At 44.4% G+C, this 14,567-nt stretch overlaps 1 protein-coding gene across 1 annotated transcript in view; it reads left to right on the top strand.

Annotated features, from left to right (window-relative positions):
- LOC311118474 (ubiquitin carboxyl-terminal hydrolase 7-like) overlaps nucleotides 1-8,891 on the top strand; it is a 62,895-nt gene extending 54,004 nt beyond the window's left edge. Inside the window, exons 29-31 of the mRNA XM_084193266.1 lie at nucleotides 1,669-1,740; nucleotides 6,907-6,997; nucleotides 8,718-8,891. Of these exons, the coding sequence (XP_084049392.1) occupies nucleotides 1,669-1,740; nucleotides 6,907-6,997; nucleotides 8,718-8,824 (270 nt within the window). The 3' untranslated portion in view covers nucleotides 8,825-8,891. The remainder of the gene's footprint in view (nucleotides 1-1,668; nucleotides 1,741-6,906; nucleotides 6,998-8,717) is intronic.
- Nucleotides 8,892-14,567: the final 5,676 nt, after the last annotated feature.

Below are 14,567 nucleotides of genomic sequence, written 5' to 3'. Positions count from 1 at the left end.
ACTTACCATAAAGACACGTACGTTTCAGTTATTCTTACCATAATACATGCCAGTATACTTGCTACCAAAAATAAAACGCCTTGATGCCCAAGCTGTTATCCATATTTCCCAGAATCAATACCTGACCTCTTTCCCAGTAGCATTACCATGATATATGCACTTCTAAACATACTGTCGATGCAACTGACTAAGTAAAACTCCAATATCCCTCCTGTGAAAACTTCCCCCATCCCAGAAAGGGCTGTAGTCCCTGAGACTATCAGTAACGCTCATTTAGCATCCTAAAAACCCAGATTTGGCGATGCCCCCCAAAAAATATGGACTGTCCCATGAATCCTGTTACATTGTTGCCCCCCTTTAAGCGCCCAGCCAAAAACCTAAGCCTATGGCATGACCAAGAGAGGTGCTCCTATTTGTAAATTAGCCAAATAACAGACAAAATAAGAATAATTAAAAATAACATTAATAATGACAAGTGATTGCCGTTACTGCTGTTGGAAAATAAATAGGCTAAATACCAATGCTGGTGAGGACCATAACCATCCTCACCACCTTAATCACCACTAGGATCTTACCGACTATTCGGTTGTGATCCTCACCAATTACTAATAATGATGATACTACTAATCATAGTAATAATTCTAAGAACAATGGGAATCAGAAACATGATCATATTACTAGATATAATAATACTAGTAGTCATAGCCTAGTAATGTTATGATTTTTTAAAATTAGGTTAATGTTGCATAGGCTTACATTTTTATAAGTCATGTTTAAAAATATTTCTGACTACAGACCCGGGTTCATTCCCGGGCTGTGCCACAACCGGCCGTGGCCGGGAGTCCCATAGGACAGCGAACAATTGGCCCAGCGTCGTCCGGGTTAGGGGAGGGTTTGGCCCGGCGTCGTCCGGGTTAGGGGAGGGTTTGGCCCGGCGTCGTCCGGGTTAGGGGAGGGTTTGGCCCGGCGTCGTCCGGGTTAGGGGAGGGTTTGGCCCGGCGTCGTCCGGGTTAGGGGAGGGTTTGACCCTGCGTCGTCCGGGTTAGGGGAGGGTTTGGCCCGGCGTCGTCCGGGTTAGGGGAGGGTTTGGCCCGGCGTCGTCCGGGTTAGGGGAGGGTTTGGCCCGGCGTCGTCCGGGTTAGGGGAGGGTTTGGCCCGGCGTCGTCTGGGTTAGGGGAGGGTTAGGTGGGTCATGTTTCGTAGGACGTATGACTCCACCTTCGTCTCTCCCGAGCCCGTTGGGGAGTTGCAGCGATGAGACAAGATCGAAATTGGGGAGAAAAAGGGGGGTAAAATACAACAACAAAAAATATCTCTGCTTTTTGGCTCAAATTGATCTTGACTCTTAAAAAAACACTGATATACACCAAGTATACAAAACATTAAGAACATCTGCTCTTTCCATGACATACTGACCAGGTAAAAGCTATGATCCCTTATTGATGTCACTTGTTAAATCCACTTCAATCAGTGTAGATGAAGGGGAGGAGACAGGTTAAAGAAGGATGTTTTAAGCCTTGAGACATGGATTGTGAATGTGTGCCATTCAGAGGGTGAATGGGCAAGACAAAATATTTAAATGCCTTTGAACAGGGTGCCAGACGCACCGGTTTGAACTGCAACGCTGCTGGGTTTTTCACGTGTGTTTGACTAACTCTGTGTTCTCAGGGTGAGCCGTTCAGGGACGTGATGAGGAGGATTCAGAGCATGCTGGAAATCCAGGAGAAAGAGTTTGAGAAGGTCAGCACTTTCTTCTCTCCATCTTCCTCAGTCTCTCTCTCGCTCTCTCCTTCTCCCCCTCTTCCCCTCTCTCCTTCTCCCCCTCTCCCCCTCTCTCCTTCTCCCCCTCTCCCCCTCTCCTTCTCCTTCTCACCCTCTCTCCTTCTCCCCTCTCTCCTTCTCCCCCTCTCTCCTTCTGCCCCTCTCTCCTTCTCCCCCTCTCTCCTTCTGCCCCTCTCTCCTTCTCCCCCTCTCTCCTTCTCCCCCTCTCTCCTTCTCCCCTCTCTCCTTCTCTCCTCCCTCTTCATTGCTCTCTCCCTTTCCATGGTGTCCACCAGCTAAGGCTGGGATGCTGCTGGCTCTCACTCCCTCTCCCCAATTTGCACAAGGAGTGAAGGGAGCGTTTTGAAACACGCAAGCATACTGATAGTTGAGAAACATTTTTGGAAATGTAAACGACTACTGTTAGTGTTGTTTTAAAAAAATAGTCATTTCAGCTTTATGTGAGTATAAACAATGTATTTCTCAACTGTCAATATAAAGGAAATAACACTGCTTTACTAGCGGAGTATGTAATTGCGATATCATATTTACAGTTAGCAATACAGCTAATGTGTTTTGATTTCCCAGTTCCTCAGGTGGAGAATTATGTAGCATATAGGCTGGGACAATATTCACTAAAAACATGCAGGTACATTCATCTCTCAAAAATATCTCATTATCCGGGATCGTATTTTGACATGTTGCACATCAAAATATCCATCATACACTCCCAGAACGTGTTAGATTAAATGGCTAACTTCTTTAACGTCTTACTTGGCTAACTTCTTTAACGTCTTACTTGGCGCTGGTAAAGTCGGTCTAGAACCTTCCTGCTCAGCTACCTTGCTGCTAAGTAGAGCCATTTGATACCTAATTCACTGAATGAGGGAATTATTATATTAGACTTCTTGGTTGTAGTCTAATATTCTAATGTTCTAGTATAAGATCTCCTGGAGAGTTACCGGATGTGTAGGCTTTTGTTCCAGCCCTACTTTAACACCAGATTCTACAAATCAACTGCTCAACGGGACCTTGTTAAGCTGACTCGGATGTCTTTGGGCAAATCAACTGCTCAACGGGACCTTGTTAAGCAGACTCGGACGTGTTTGGGCAAATCAACTGCTCAACGGGACCTTGTTAAGCAGACTCGGATGTGTTTGGGCAAATCAACTGCTCAACGGGACCTTGTTAAGCAGACTCGGATGTGTTTGGGCAGTGATTTAAGGCATTTTTTCCCAGTGGTATCGTTATGGTATTAAGTATCATTATACTAAGCTGGTATTGGTATCGATTCCAAAATTCTGAACACTTAAGAGTGTGATCTAGCTAATGATTAGCCCATTGGGGTAGCCTAAAGAAATGCAGATGGGCAACCCCATGCTTCAGCCGTCTATAGCCTATCCACTATGCTACTATATCCATCAGCCATCTATAGCCTATTCACTATGCTACTATATCCATCAGCCATCTATAGCCTAGCCACTATGCTACTATATCCATCAGCCATCTATAGCCTAGCCACTATGCTACTACATCATCAGCCATCTATAGCCTATCCACTATGCTACTACATCCATCAGCCATCTATAGCCTATCCACTATGCTACTACATCCATCAGCCATCTATAGCCTATCCACTATGCTACTACATCCATCAGCCATCTATAGCCTAGCCACTATGCTACTACATCCATCAGCCATCTATAGCCTATCCACTATGCTACTACATCCATCAGCCATCTATAGCCTATCCACTATGCTACTACATCCATCAGCCATCTATAGCCTATCCACTATGCTACTACATCCATCAGCCATCTATAGACTAGCCACTGTGCTACTACATCCATCAGCCATCTATAGCCTATCCACGATCCGGGATCGTATTTTGACATGTTGCACATCAAAATATCCATCATACACTCCCAGAACGTGTTAGATTAAATGGCTAACTTCTTTAACGTCTTACTTGGCGCTGGTAAAGTCAGTCTAGAACCTTCCTGCTCAGCTACCTTGCTGCTAAGTAGAGCCATTTGATACCTAATTCACTGAATGAGGGAATTATTATATTAGACTTCTTGGTTGTAGTCTAATATTCTAATGTTCTAGTATAAGATCTCCTGGAGAGTTACCGGATGTGTAGGCTTTTGTTCCAGCCCTACTTTAACACCAGATTCTACAAATCAACTGCTCAACGGGACCTTGTTAAGCTGACTCGGATGTCTTTGGGCAAATCAACTGCTCAACGGGACCTTGTTAAGCAGACTCGGACGTGTTTGGGCAAATCAACTGCTCAACGGGACCTTGTTAAGCAGACTCGGACGTGTTTGGGCAAATCAACTGCTCAACGGGACCTTGTTAAGCAGACTCGGATGTGTTTGGGCAGTGATTTAAGGCATTTTTTCCCAGTGGTATCGTTATGGTATTAAGTATCATTATACTAAGCTGGTATTGGTATCGATTCCAAAATTCTGAACACTTAAGAGTGTGATCTAGCTAATGATTAGCCCATTGGGGTAGCCTAAAGAAATGCAGATGGGCAACCCAATGCTTCAGCCGTCTATAGCCTATCCACTATGCTACTATATCCATCAGCCATCTATAGTCTAGCCACTATGCTACTACATCCATCAGCCATCTATAGCCTATCCACTATGCTACTACATCCATCAGCCATCTATAGCCTATCCACTATGCTACTACATCCATCAGCCATCTATAGCCTATTCACTATGCTACTATATCCATCAGCCATCTATAGCCTAGCCACTATGCTACTACATCCATCAGCCATCTATAGCCTAGCCACTATGCTACTACATCCATCAGCCATCTATAGCCTAGCCACTATGCTACTACATCATCAGCCATCTATAGCCTATCCACTATGCTACTACATCCATCAGCCATCTATAGCCTATCCACTATGCTACTACATCCATCAGCCATCTATAGCCTATCCACTATGCTACTACATCCATCAGCCATCTATAGCCTAGCCACTATGCTACTACATCCATCAGCCATCTATAGCCTAGCCACTATGCTACTACATCCATCAGCCATCTATAGCCTATCCACTATGCTACTACATCCATCAGCCATCTATAGCCTATCCACTATGCTACTACATCCATCAGCCATCTATAGCCTATCCACTATGCTACTACATCCATCAGCCATCTATAGCCTATCCACTATGCTACTACATCCATCAGCCATCTATAGACTAGCCACTGTGCTACTACATCCATCAGCCATCTATAGCCTATCCACTATGCTACTACATCCATCAGCCATCTATAGCCTAGCCACTATGCTACTATATCCATCAGCCATCTATAGCCTATCCACTATGCTACTACATCCATCAGCCATCTATAGCCTAGCCACTATGCTACTACATCCATCAGCCATCTATAGCCTATCCACTATGCTACTACATCCATCAGCCATCTATAGCCTATCCACTATGCTACTACATCCATCAGCCATCTATAGCCTATCCACTATGCTACTACATCCATCAGCCATCTATAGCCTAGCCACTATGCTACTATATCCATCAGCCATCTATAGCCTATCCACTATGCTACTACATCCATCAGCCATCTATAGCCTATCCACTATGCTACTACATCCATCAGCCATCTATAGCCTATCCACTATGCTACTACATCTATCAGCCATCTATAGCCTATCCACTATGCTACTACATCCATCAGCCATCTATAGCCTATCCACTATGCTACTACATCCATCAGCCATCTATAGCCTATCCACTATGCTACGATATCCATCAGCCATCTATAGCCTAGCCACTATGCTACTACATCCATCAGCCATCTATAGCCTAGCCACTATGCTACTACATCCATCAGCCATCTATAGCCTATCCACTATGCTACTACATCCATCAGCCATCTATAGCCTATCCACTATGCTACTATATCCATCAGCCATCTATAGCCTAGCCACTATGCTACTATATCCATCAGCCATCTATAGCCTAGCCACTATGCTACTATATCCATCAGCCATCTATAGCCTATCCACTATGCTACTACATCCATCAGCCATCTATAGCCTATCCACTATGCTACTACATCCATCAGCCGTCTATAGCCTAGCCACTATGCTACTACATCCATCAGCAGTCTATAGCCTAGCCACTATGCTACTATATCCATCAGCCATCTATAGCCTATCCACTATGCTACTATATCCATCAGCCATCTATAGCCTATCCACTATGCTACTACATCCATCAGCCGTCTATAGCCTAGCCACTATGCTACTACATCCATCAGCCATCTATAGCCTAGCCACTATGCTACTACATCCATCAGCCATCTATAGCCTAGCCACTATGCTACTACATCCATCAGCCATCTATAGCCTATCCACTATGCTACTACATCCATCAGCCATCTATAGCCTAGCCACTATGCTACTACATCCATCAGCCATCTATAGCCTATCCACTATGCTACTACATCCATCAGCCATCTATAGCCTATTCACTATGCTACTACATCCATCAGCCATCTATAGCCTATCCACTATGCTACTACATCCATCAGCCATCTATAGCCTAGCCACTATGCTACTACATCCATCAGCCGTCTATAGCCTAGCCACTATGCTACAGGAGAAGGCTCATTGCTATAATGACACACCTGCCTTATAATATGAGCCATGTAGGCTGGAGCCTTTGGTGAAAGGGCCAGCACTAAATTACTACTTTTGGCCAACATGAGCTGACTTCTGGAGAGGAATATTAGCAGGTGTGTGGCATGCAGACCTCCCAAATTGGTATTTAAATTGCATTCCAAGTGGCATTAAAAAGTCTTAAATTCAACTTCATGGAACCTGCAGATTCTCGCTCTCTCTCTCACCTCTCTCTCTCGCTCACCTCTCTTCTCACCTGGGTCCTGTTCATTAGATACTTAACGAACTGAAGCGGGGAGAGACTACCTGGACCGCTTGTTTCCGTTTTCCCTTTTAAAATGTTTTGCTACTGTTTGGCCTAATGAATACCGCCCCAGTATTGCTTTGTTCCTCATAACAAGAGCAGGTATAACCAGGAGGGTTGAGTATAAACTGCTTTATAAATACTCACTGTGTTGTTTGTTTTGTCTGCAGTTCAAGTTTGCGATAGTGATGATGGGCCGGCATCAGTACATCACTGAGGATGAGTACGAGGTCAACCTGAAAGACTTCCAGCCACAGCCAGGTACCCTGCTACTACTACTAACTACTACTACTAACTACTACTACTAACTACTACTACTAACTAATACTACTAACTACTACTACTACTAACTACTACTACTAACTAATACTACTACTACTACTACTACTACTACTACTACTACTACTAACTACTACTACTAACTACTACTACTAACTACTACTACTAACTACTACTACTAACTACTACTAACTACTACTACTAACTACTACTACTACTACTAACTACTACTACTACTACTACTACTACTAACTACTAACTACTAACTACTAACTGCTACTACTACTACTACTACTAACTACTACTACTAACTTCTAACTGCTGCTGCTACTACTACTAACTACTACTACTACTACTGTAGTAGTACTGTGGTCCTACTACTACTACTAACTACTACTACTACTACTACTACTACTACTACTACTACTAAGTACTACTGTGGTAGTACTGTGGTCCTCTGTAGCTCAGCTGGTAGAGCACAGCGCTTGTAACGCCAAGGTTGTGGCGTTACAAGGGACCGGGACCACCCATACACAAAAATAATGTATGCACGCATGACTGTAAGTCGCTTTGGATAAAAGCGTCTGCTAAATGGCATATTATTATTATTATTATTATTATTATTATTATTACTACTAACTAATACTACTAACTTCTAACTGCTGCTACTACTACTACTAACGACTACTACTAACTAATACTACTAACTACTACTAACTTCTAACTACTAGTTTTGCATGGTATACCAAAACTGAGAATAGAACATGAAAAACGGTTCGGTACTACACTTCTGTCAAATGTCTCGTGTCGTGTACGGATTGAGAGGATCCAGTCTGTCTAGTAATTTGTTTGAATCTTCTCAAGGGGGCAGTAGCTAGCCAGGCAGTATATTTGCCACTTTTGAAGCAAGCGAGAGAGAATGCCGACAGCATGGCTTCTTCAAATGAAAACATTAGCTCCACGCCCGCAGCTTGTTGACAAAACTGTCTGCAGAAGTGAACTATGGGAATACTTTGATTACAGAGCAGATGATGAGGTCCAGCCCACCTAAACAACTAAACAAAAGGTGGAACAAAGCAGTGCAGTGCAAGGGGGAGGTTTAGTTCCAAAATGACAACATAGAAATATTTTGCACATCACATTGTAACGTTGTCATTATTCTACTAAATTTGAATATTTTTTTGGGTGACAATGACATGAACATGTGAGCATTATAATATGATTACCCAACCCAAAAGTAAGGTGAAATGCACTCATAACTTGACTACTTCACGTTTGTCTGGGCTTGCTAGCAGTAGCCACTAGCCAGCCAGCAGCCCTGGGCAGAGCATTGCACCCTGGGAAATGAAATGCACCCTGGGAATCGTAGTATGCTGTGTAAATTAGATTGTATTTCTATGGCATGTAGAGTAGATTATTGCAATATAGAAGCTTCAGAAATGAGTTTCAATGTGTGTTTTGTCATTTTGGAACTAAACTATTAATTGAATACATTATAATACTAAACCAGGTATCGCCATCAAAGTAACATCTGGTATCGTAACACTACTAACTACTACTACCACTACCACTACTACTGCCATTACTAAATACTACTGCTGCTACTACTACTACTACTACTACCAACACCACGCTTTCTCTCTCTCTCTCAGAATGTTAACTATGTTCTATGGTTGTCTACCATTCCTCCTCTCCCCTCTAGGTAACATGTCCCACCCTCGACCCTGGTTAGGCCTGGACCACTTCAACAAAGCCCCGAAGAGAGGGCGCTACACCTACCTGGAGAAAGCTATCAAGATCCACAACTGAGCACCCCTCCCTCCCTCTCTCCTCCTCCTCTCTCCTCCTCCTCCCTCCTCTTCCTCCTCTCCTCCTCCCTCCTCTTCCTCCTCCTTAACCCACCTCCCTCCCTCTCTCCTCCTCCTCCTCCTCCTCCTCCCTCCTCTTCCTCCTCTCTCTCCTCCCTCCTCTTCCTCCTCCTTAACCCACCATAACCACAGACTGTAACCAACCAAGTGTGTGTCCTCCAGCTCCAACCCCCTTACAGACAGACACTGTGATGTCTCTGTCACATGGATCCATCCATCCATTAGCAGGCTGCTGCTGATGATGATGATGAAACTATACCACCTCTTCCTCCTAAACCCCTCTCTCCTCCCCCACACCCCCACCACCCCCCTTCCTCCTAAACCCCTCTCTCCTCCCCCACACCACCACCACCCCCCTTCCCCCAAATCTCTCTCCCCCCACACCCCCCCCTTCCTCCCAAACCTCTCTCCCCCCACACCCCCCCCTTCCTCCCAAACCTCTCTCCCCCCACACCACCACCACCCAACTTCCTCCCAAACGCCTCTCCCCCCCCCACTTCCCCCAAACCCCTCTCTCTCCCCCCACACCACCACCACCCCCCTTCCCCCAAATCTCTCTCCCCACACACCACCACCACCCCCCCTTCCTCCCGAACCCCTCTCTCCCCCCACACCACCACCACCCCCCTTCCTCCCGAACCCCTCTCTCCCCCCACACCACCACCACCCCCCTTCCTCCCGAACCCCTCTCTCCCCCCACACCACCACCACCCCCCTTCCTCCCGAACCCCTCTCTCCCCCCACACCACCACCACCCCCCTTCCTCCCGAACCCCTCTCTCCCCCCACACCACCACCACCCCCCTTCCTCCCGAACCCCTCTCTCCCCCCACACCACCACCACCCCCCTTCCTCCCGAACCCCTCTCTCCCCCCACACCACCACCACCCCCCTTCCTCCCGAACCCCTCTCTCCCCCCACACCACCACCACCCCCCCTTCCTCCCGAACCCCTCTCTCCCCCCACACCACCACCACCCCCCCTTCCTCCCGAACCCCTCTCTCCCCCCAAACCACCACCCCCCTTCTACTTTTTTTTGAGGTTGTTAGGTTTTTGGCTTCTCTAACTCTGACTGCCTATTTTTGTCTGGGAGAAATAAATGACTTTGGAGAAAAAGGACAGGACAGGATGATGAACTACTAGACTTATGTTTTGTTTGTTTTTGTTTTTAATAATAAGAGTTGTTACGAAAAGCAATGAGCGCTGCTGCATATAGTGGGGGGTGACGAGGTAAAGAAAAGATAGAAGTCGTCATTTGCAGAAAATAAGGGTGATTAGGTCTTTTTTTTTAAAGAAGAGAACCAGTGCAGATGGGTTGAGGCTTGAGACTAGTTGTCCTGATGTGGTGCCCTTCATATCCCCCCTCCCCTTTAGTCAACTAGTCAAACTGTTTCCATCTTTAAAATAAATCAGTTTTTGTCTTTTTCTGCAATATCTTCTTGTATAATAAAATAAAAAACCACAGCATCTGTTTAAAATAAATGTAAAAAGAGTAAGTCGTCCGTACTTTCATCTTGCACGTTGACACTTCATATCAAAGCTTTGACATTTCTCAGGACTGGTAAATGTCAACTTTGGTTGTACCTTTTTTTGATTTCCGTTGCTCCTCCTGTTCCTCTCCGTCCTGTTTCCCTGTCCTGTTACGTTCCCTCCGTCCCCCTCTCCCCCTGAGGGTTTGTGATGGGGGTTGTATATCCTCCGGTGTTTTGTGCTGGGTGAGTTTGACTGAGCTGTGCTGCTTTAGTAGGAAGCCTCGGCCATTAACAAGCCATCTGGTTTCACCGTATATACACGCAGAACCAGTATTGCTATAGTTATTATTATTATTATTATTAGAACAACAAACACACTGAATTTTTCTTAAGCACAGGTGGAATGCTCCCCCCCCCCCCCCCCCCCCCTTAAAGGCCATCATAGTTGGCTTTGTGATGAGATTTGAAATTGTATATAAAAAAAAAAAACATTAAAAAAACATGTAAAATGGAAAAACACAGAACTTTTGTTATTGGTTGGCTACAAATTGAAAAGATTCAGGTGTTCATATTCCTTGTGTTATTTTTTTTTTTCCAGGGTTCCTTGATTCTTTAGATTATTGTTGTTTTTTTGGTTCAGTTTTCTTTTCTCCTTTCTGTTTGAACTAATGGCACCAGTTGGTTCTAATAGTGATGTTAAGGTTCAGTTTAAGATGGCGAGCTGTGGTACGGACCGGGTAACTTTCCCCAAAATTCCCAGGTTTTCCAGAAATCCCAGTTGGGAGGATTCCGGACTACCTGCTTGTTCTCCTCTGATTCCGGGAATCTTCCAACAGGGATTTCTGGAAACATGGGAATTTTGGGTAAGTTACTGGAATTCCTAGATGAGATCCGGGCCCGTATCCACAAAGGGTCTTGGGTAGGAGTGCCAACCTATGATCTGTCCGTACAAGCTTATTCATTATGATCTAAAAAGTCAAACTAATGCTAGATCAGCACTCCTCCTCTGAGACGCTTCGTGGATACGGCCCCTGATCACACCCCCTGCTCCTCCTTGATTTGGTATTTTCCCAGTTGATGCTCGTCGGTGTAGCAGCAGTGTACCACAAACTACTCCTGTATATTGCCTTTTTGCTGGGAAATGTATGTTGAATAAAATTTTCTATAAAAACCTGTCCACTCACTGCTAGTCCATCTGATCAAAGTTAAAACCAGGCCTGTATTATATGGGGCAAGGAGATAGACACTGAGTGGACATAACATTAAGAACACCTGCTCTTTCCATGACAGACTGACCAGGTGAATCCAGGTGAAAGCTCTGATCCCTTATTGATGTCACTTGTTAAATCCACTTCAATCAGTGTAGATGAAGGGGAGGAGACAGGTTAAAGAAGGATTTCTAAGCCTTGAGACAATTGAGACATGGATTGTGTATGTGTGCCATTCAGAGGGTGAATGGGCAAGACAAAATATTTAAGTGCCTTTGAACGGGGTTTGGTAGTAGGTGCCAGACGCACCAGTTTGTGCCAAGAACTATAACGCTGCTGGGTTTTTCACGCTCAACAGTTTCCTATGTGTATCAAGAATGGTCCACCACCCAAAGGACATCCAGCCATCTTGACACAACTGTGGGAAACATTGGTAGTCAACATGGGCCAGCATCCCTGTGGAATGTTTTCAACACCTTGTAGGGTCCATGTCTCGACAAATTTAGTCTGTTCTGACGGCAAAAGGAGGGAGGAGGGGGGGGGGTGCAACTCAGTATTAGGCAAGTGTTCCTAATGTTTTGTACACTCAGTGTGTGCGTCTGTATATACTGTATGTGTATGTGTTAAAACAAGTAAGTGGCTCTGGATAAGAGAGTCTACTAAATGTCAATGTAGGAGGACGGCATCAGGACTAACAAGTCGTCTTGTTGCCTACTTCCAGAAATATACCAGTTTATATTATATTTGGAGAGAAAATATAGTGGAGTTGTGGTGTGTGTGTGTATACAGTGCCTTCTGAAAGTATTCAGACCCCTTCCCCTTTTCCACATTTTGTTACGTTACAGCCTTCTTAAATGGATTAAAATAAATACATAACAAATCCTCAACAATCTACACACAATACCCCATAATGACAAAGTGAAAACAGGTTTTTAGAAATGTTTGCTAATTTATTAAAAATAAAAAACAGAAATACCTTATTTACATAAGTATTCACACCCTTTGCTATGAGACTCGAATTTTAGCTCAGGCGCATCCTATTTCCATTGATCATCCTTGAGATGTTTCTACAACTTGATTGGAGTCCACCTGTGGTCAATTCAATTGATTGGACATGATTTGGAAAGGCACACCTGTCTATATAAGGTCCCACAGTTGACAGTGTATGTCAGAGCAAAAACCAAGCCATGAGGTCGAAGGAATTGTCCGTAGATCTGGGGAAGGGTACCAAAACATTTCTGCATCATTGAAAGTCCCCAAGAACACAGTGGCCTCCATCATTCTTAAATGGAAGACGTTTGGAATCACCAGGACTCTTCCTAGAGCTGGCAGCCCGGCCAAACTGAACAATCGGGGGAAAAGGGCCTTGGTCAGGGAGGTGACCAAGAACCAGATGGTCACTCTGACAGAGCTCCAGAGTTCCTCTGTGGAGATGGGAGAACCTTCCAGAAAGACAACCATCTCTGCAGATCTCCACCAATCAGGTTTTTATGGTAGAGTGGCCAGATGGAAGCCACTCCTCAGTAAAAGGCACATGACAGCCCGCTTGGAGTTTGCCAAAAGGCACCTAAAGGACTCTCAGACCATGAGAAACAAGATTCTCTGGTCTGATGAAACCAAGATTGAACTCTTTGGCCTGAATGCCAAACGTCACGTCTGGAGGAAACCTGGCACCATCCCTACGGTGAAGCATGGTGGTGGCAGCATCATGCTGTGGGGATGTTTTTCAGCGGCAAGGACTGGGAGACTAGTCAGAATTGAGGGAAAGATGAACAGAGCAAAGTACAGAGAGATCCTTGATGAAAACCTGCTCCAGAGCACTCAGGACCTCAGACTGGTGTGAAGGTTCACCTTCCAACAGGACAACGACCCTAAACACACAGCCAAGACAACGCAGGAGTGGCTTCGGGACAAGTCTCAATGTCCTTGAGTGGCCCATCCAGAGCCTGGACTTGAACCCGATCTAACATCTCTGGAGAGACCTGAAAATAGCTGTACAGCAACGCTCCCCATCCAACCTAACAGAGCTTGAGAGGATCTACAGAGAAGAATGGGAGAAACTCCCAAATACAGGTGTGCCAAGCTTGTAGTGTCATACCCAAGAAGACTAGAGGCAGTAATCGCTGCCAAAGGTCTTTCAACAAAGTACTGAGTAAAGGGTCTGAATACTTATGTAAATGTGATATTTCCATTTTTTTTTTTTTTTTATACATTTGCAAACATTTCTAAAAACCTGTTTTTGCTTTGTCATTAAAATGTATTTTGTTTAGATTGATGAAGGGGCGAAAAAAGCTATTTAATCAATTTTAGAATCCGGCTGTAACGAAATATAGAAAAAGTGAAGGGGTCTGAATACTTTCCAAATGGTGGTTATATAGCATCATAGGTTTATATGGACATCATGTTTTCATTGATCATCCTTGATGTTTCTACATCCTTGAGCTGTTTCCGAATGCACTCTGTGTGTATATATAATATACCATTTGTCTTTAGCTGAAATAACGTATTTATTTTAACCAGGAGGGTCAGTTAAGAACCCACTCTCATTTACTCTGAACTTCCTGTCTAATGCAACAATAACCACACCACATGTCTTATAACAAACTTCCTGTCTAATGCAACAATAACCACAACAAACTTCCTGTCTAATGCAACAATAACCACACCAAACTTCCTGTCTAATGCAACAATAACCACAACAAACTTCCTGTCTAATGCAACAATAACCACAACAAACTTCCTGTCTAATGCAACAATAACCACACCAAACTTCCTGTCTAATGCAACAATAACCACACCAAACTTCCTGTCTAATGCAACAATAACCACACCAAACTTCCTGTCTAATGCAACAATAACCACAACAAACTTCCTGTCTAATGCAACAATAACCACACCAAACTTCCTGTCTAATGCAACAATAACCACAACAAACTTCCTGTCTAATGCAACAATAACCACAACAAACTTCCTGTCTAATGCAACAATAACCACACCAAACTTCC

This window comes from Coregonus lavaretus, assembly GCF_964263955.1.
Source record: "Coregonus lavaretus genome assembly, contig: HAP1_SCAFFOLD_559, whole genome shotgun sequence".
Lineage (NCBI taxonomy): Eukaryota > Metazoa > Chordata > Actinopteri > Salmoniformes > Salmonidae > Coregonus > Coregonus lavaretus.
The sequence above is the reverse complement of the archived record's forward strand: the minus strand, read 5'-3'. Positions and strand labels throughout refer to the sequence as shown.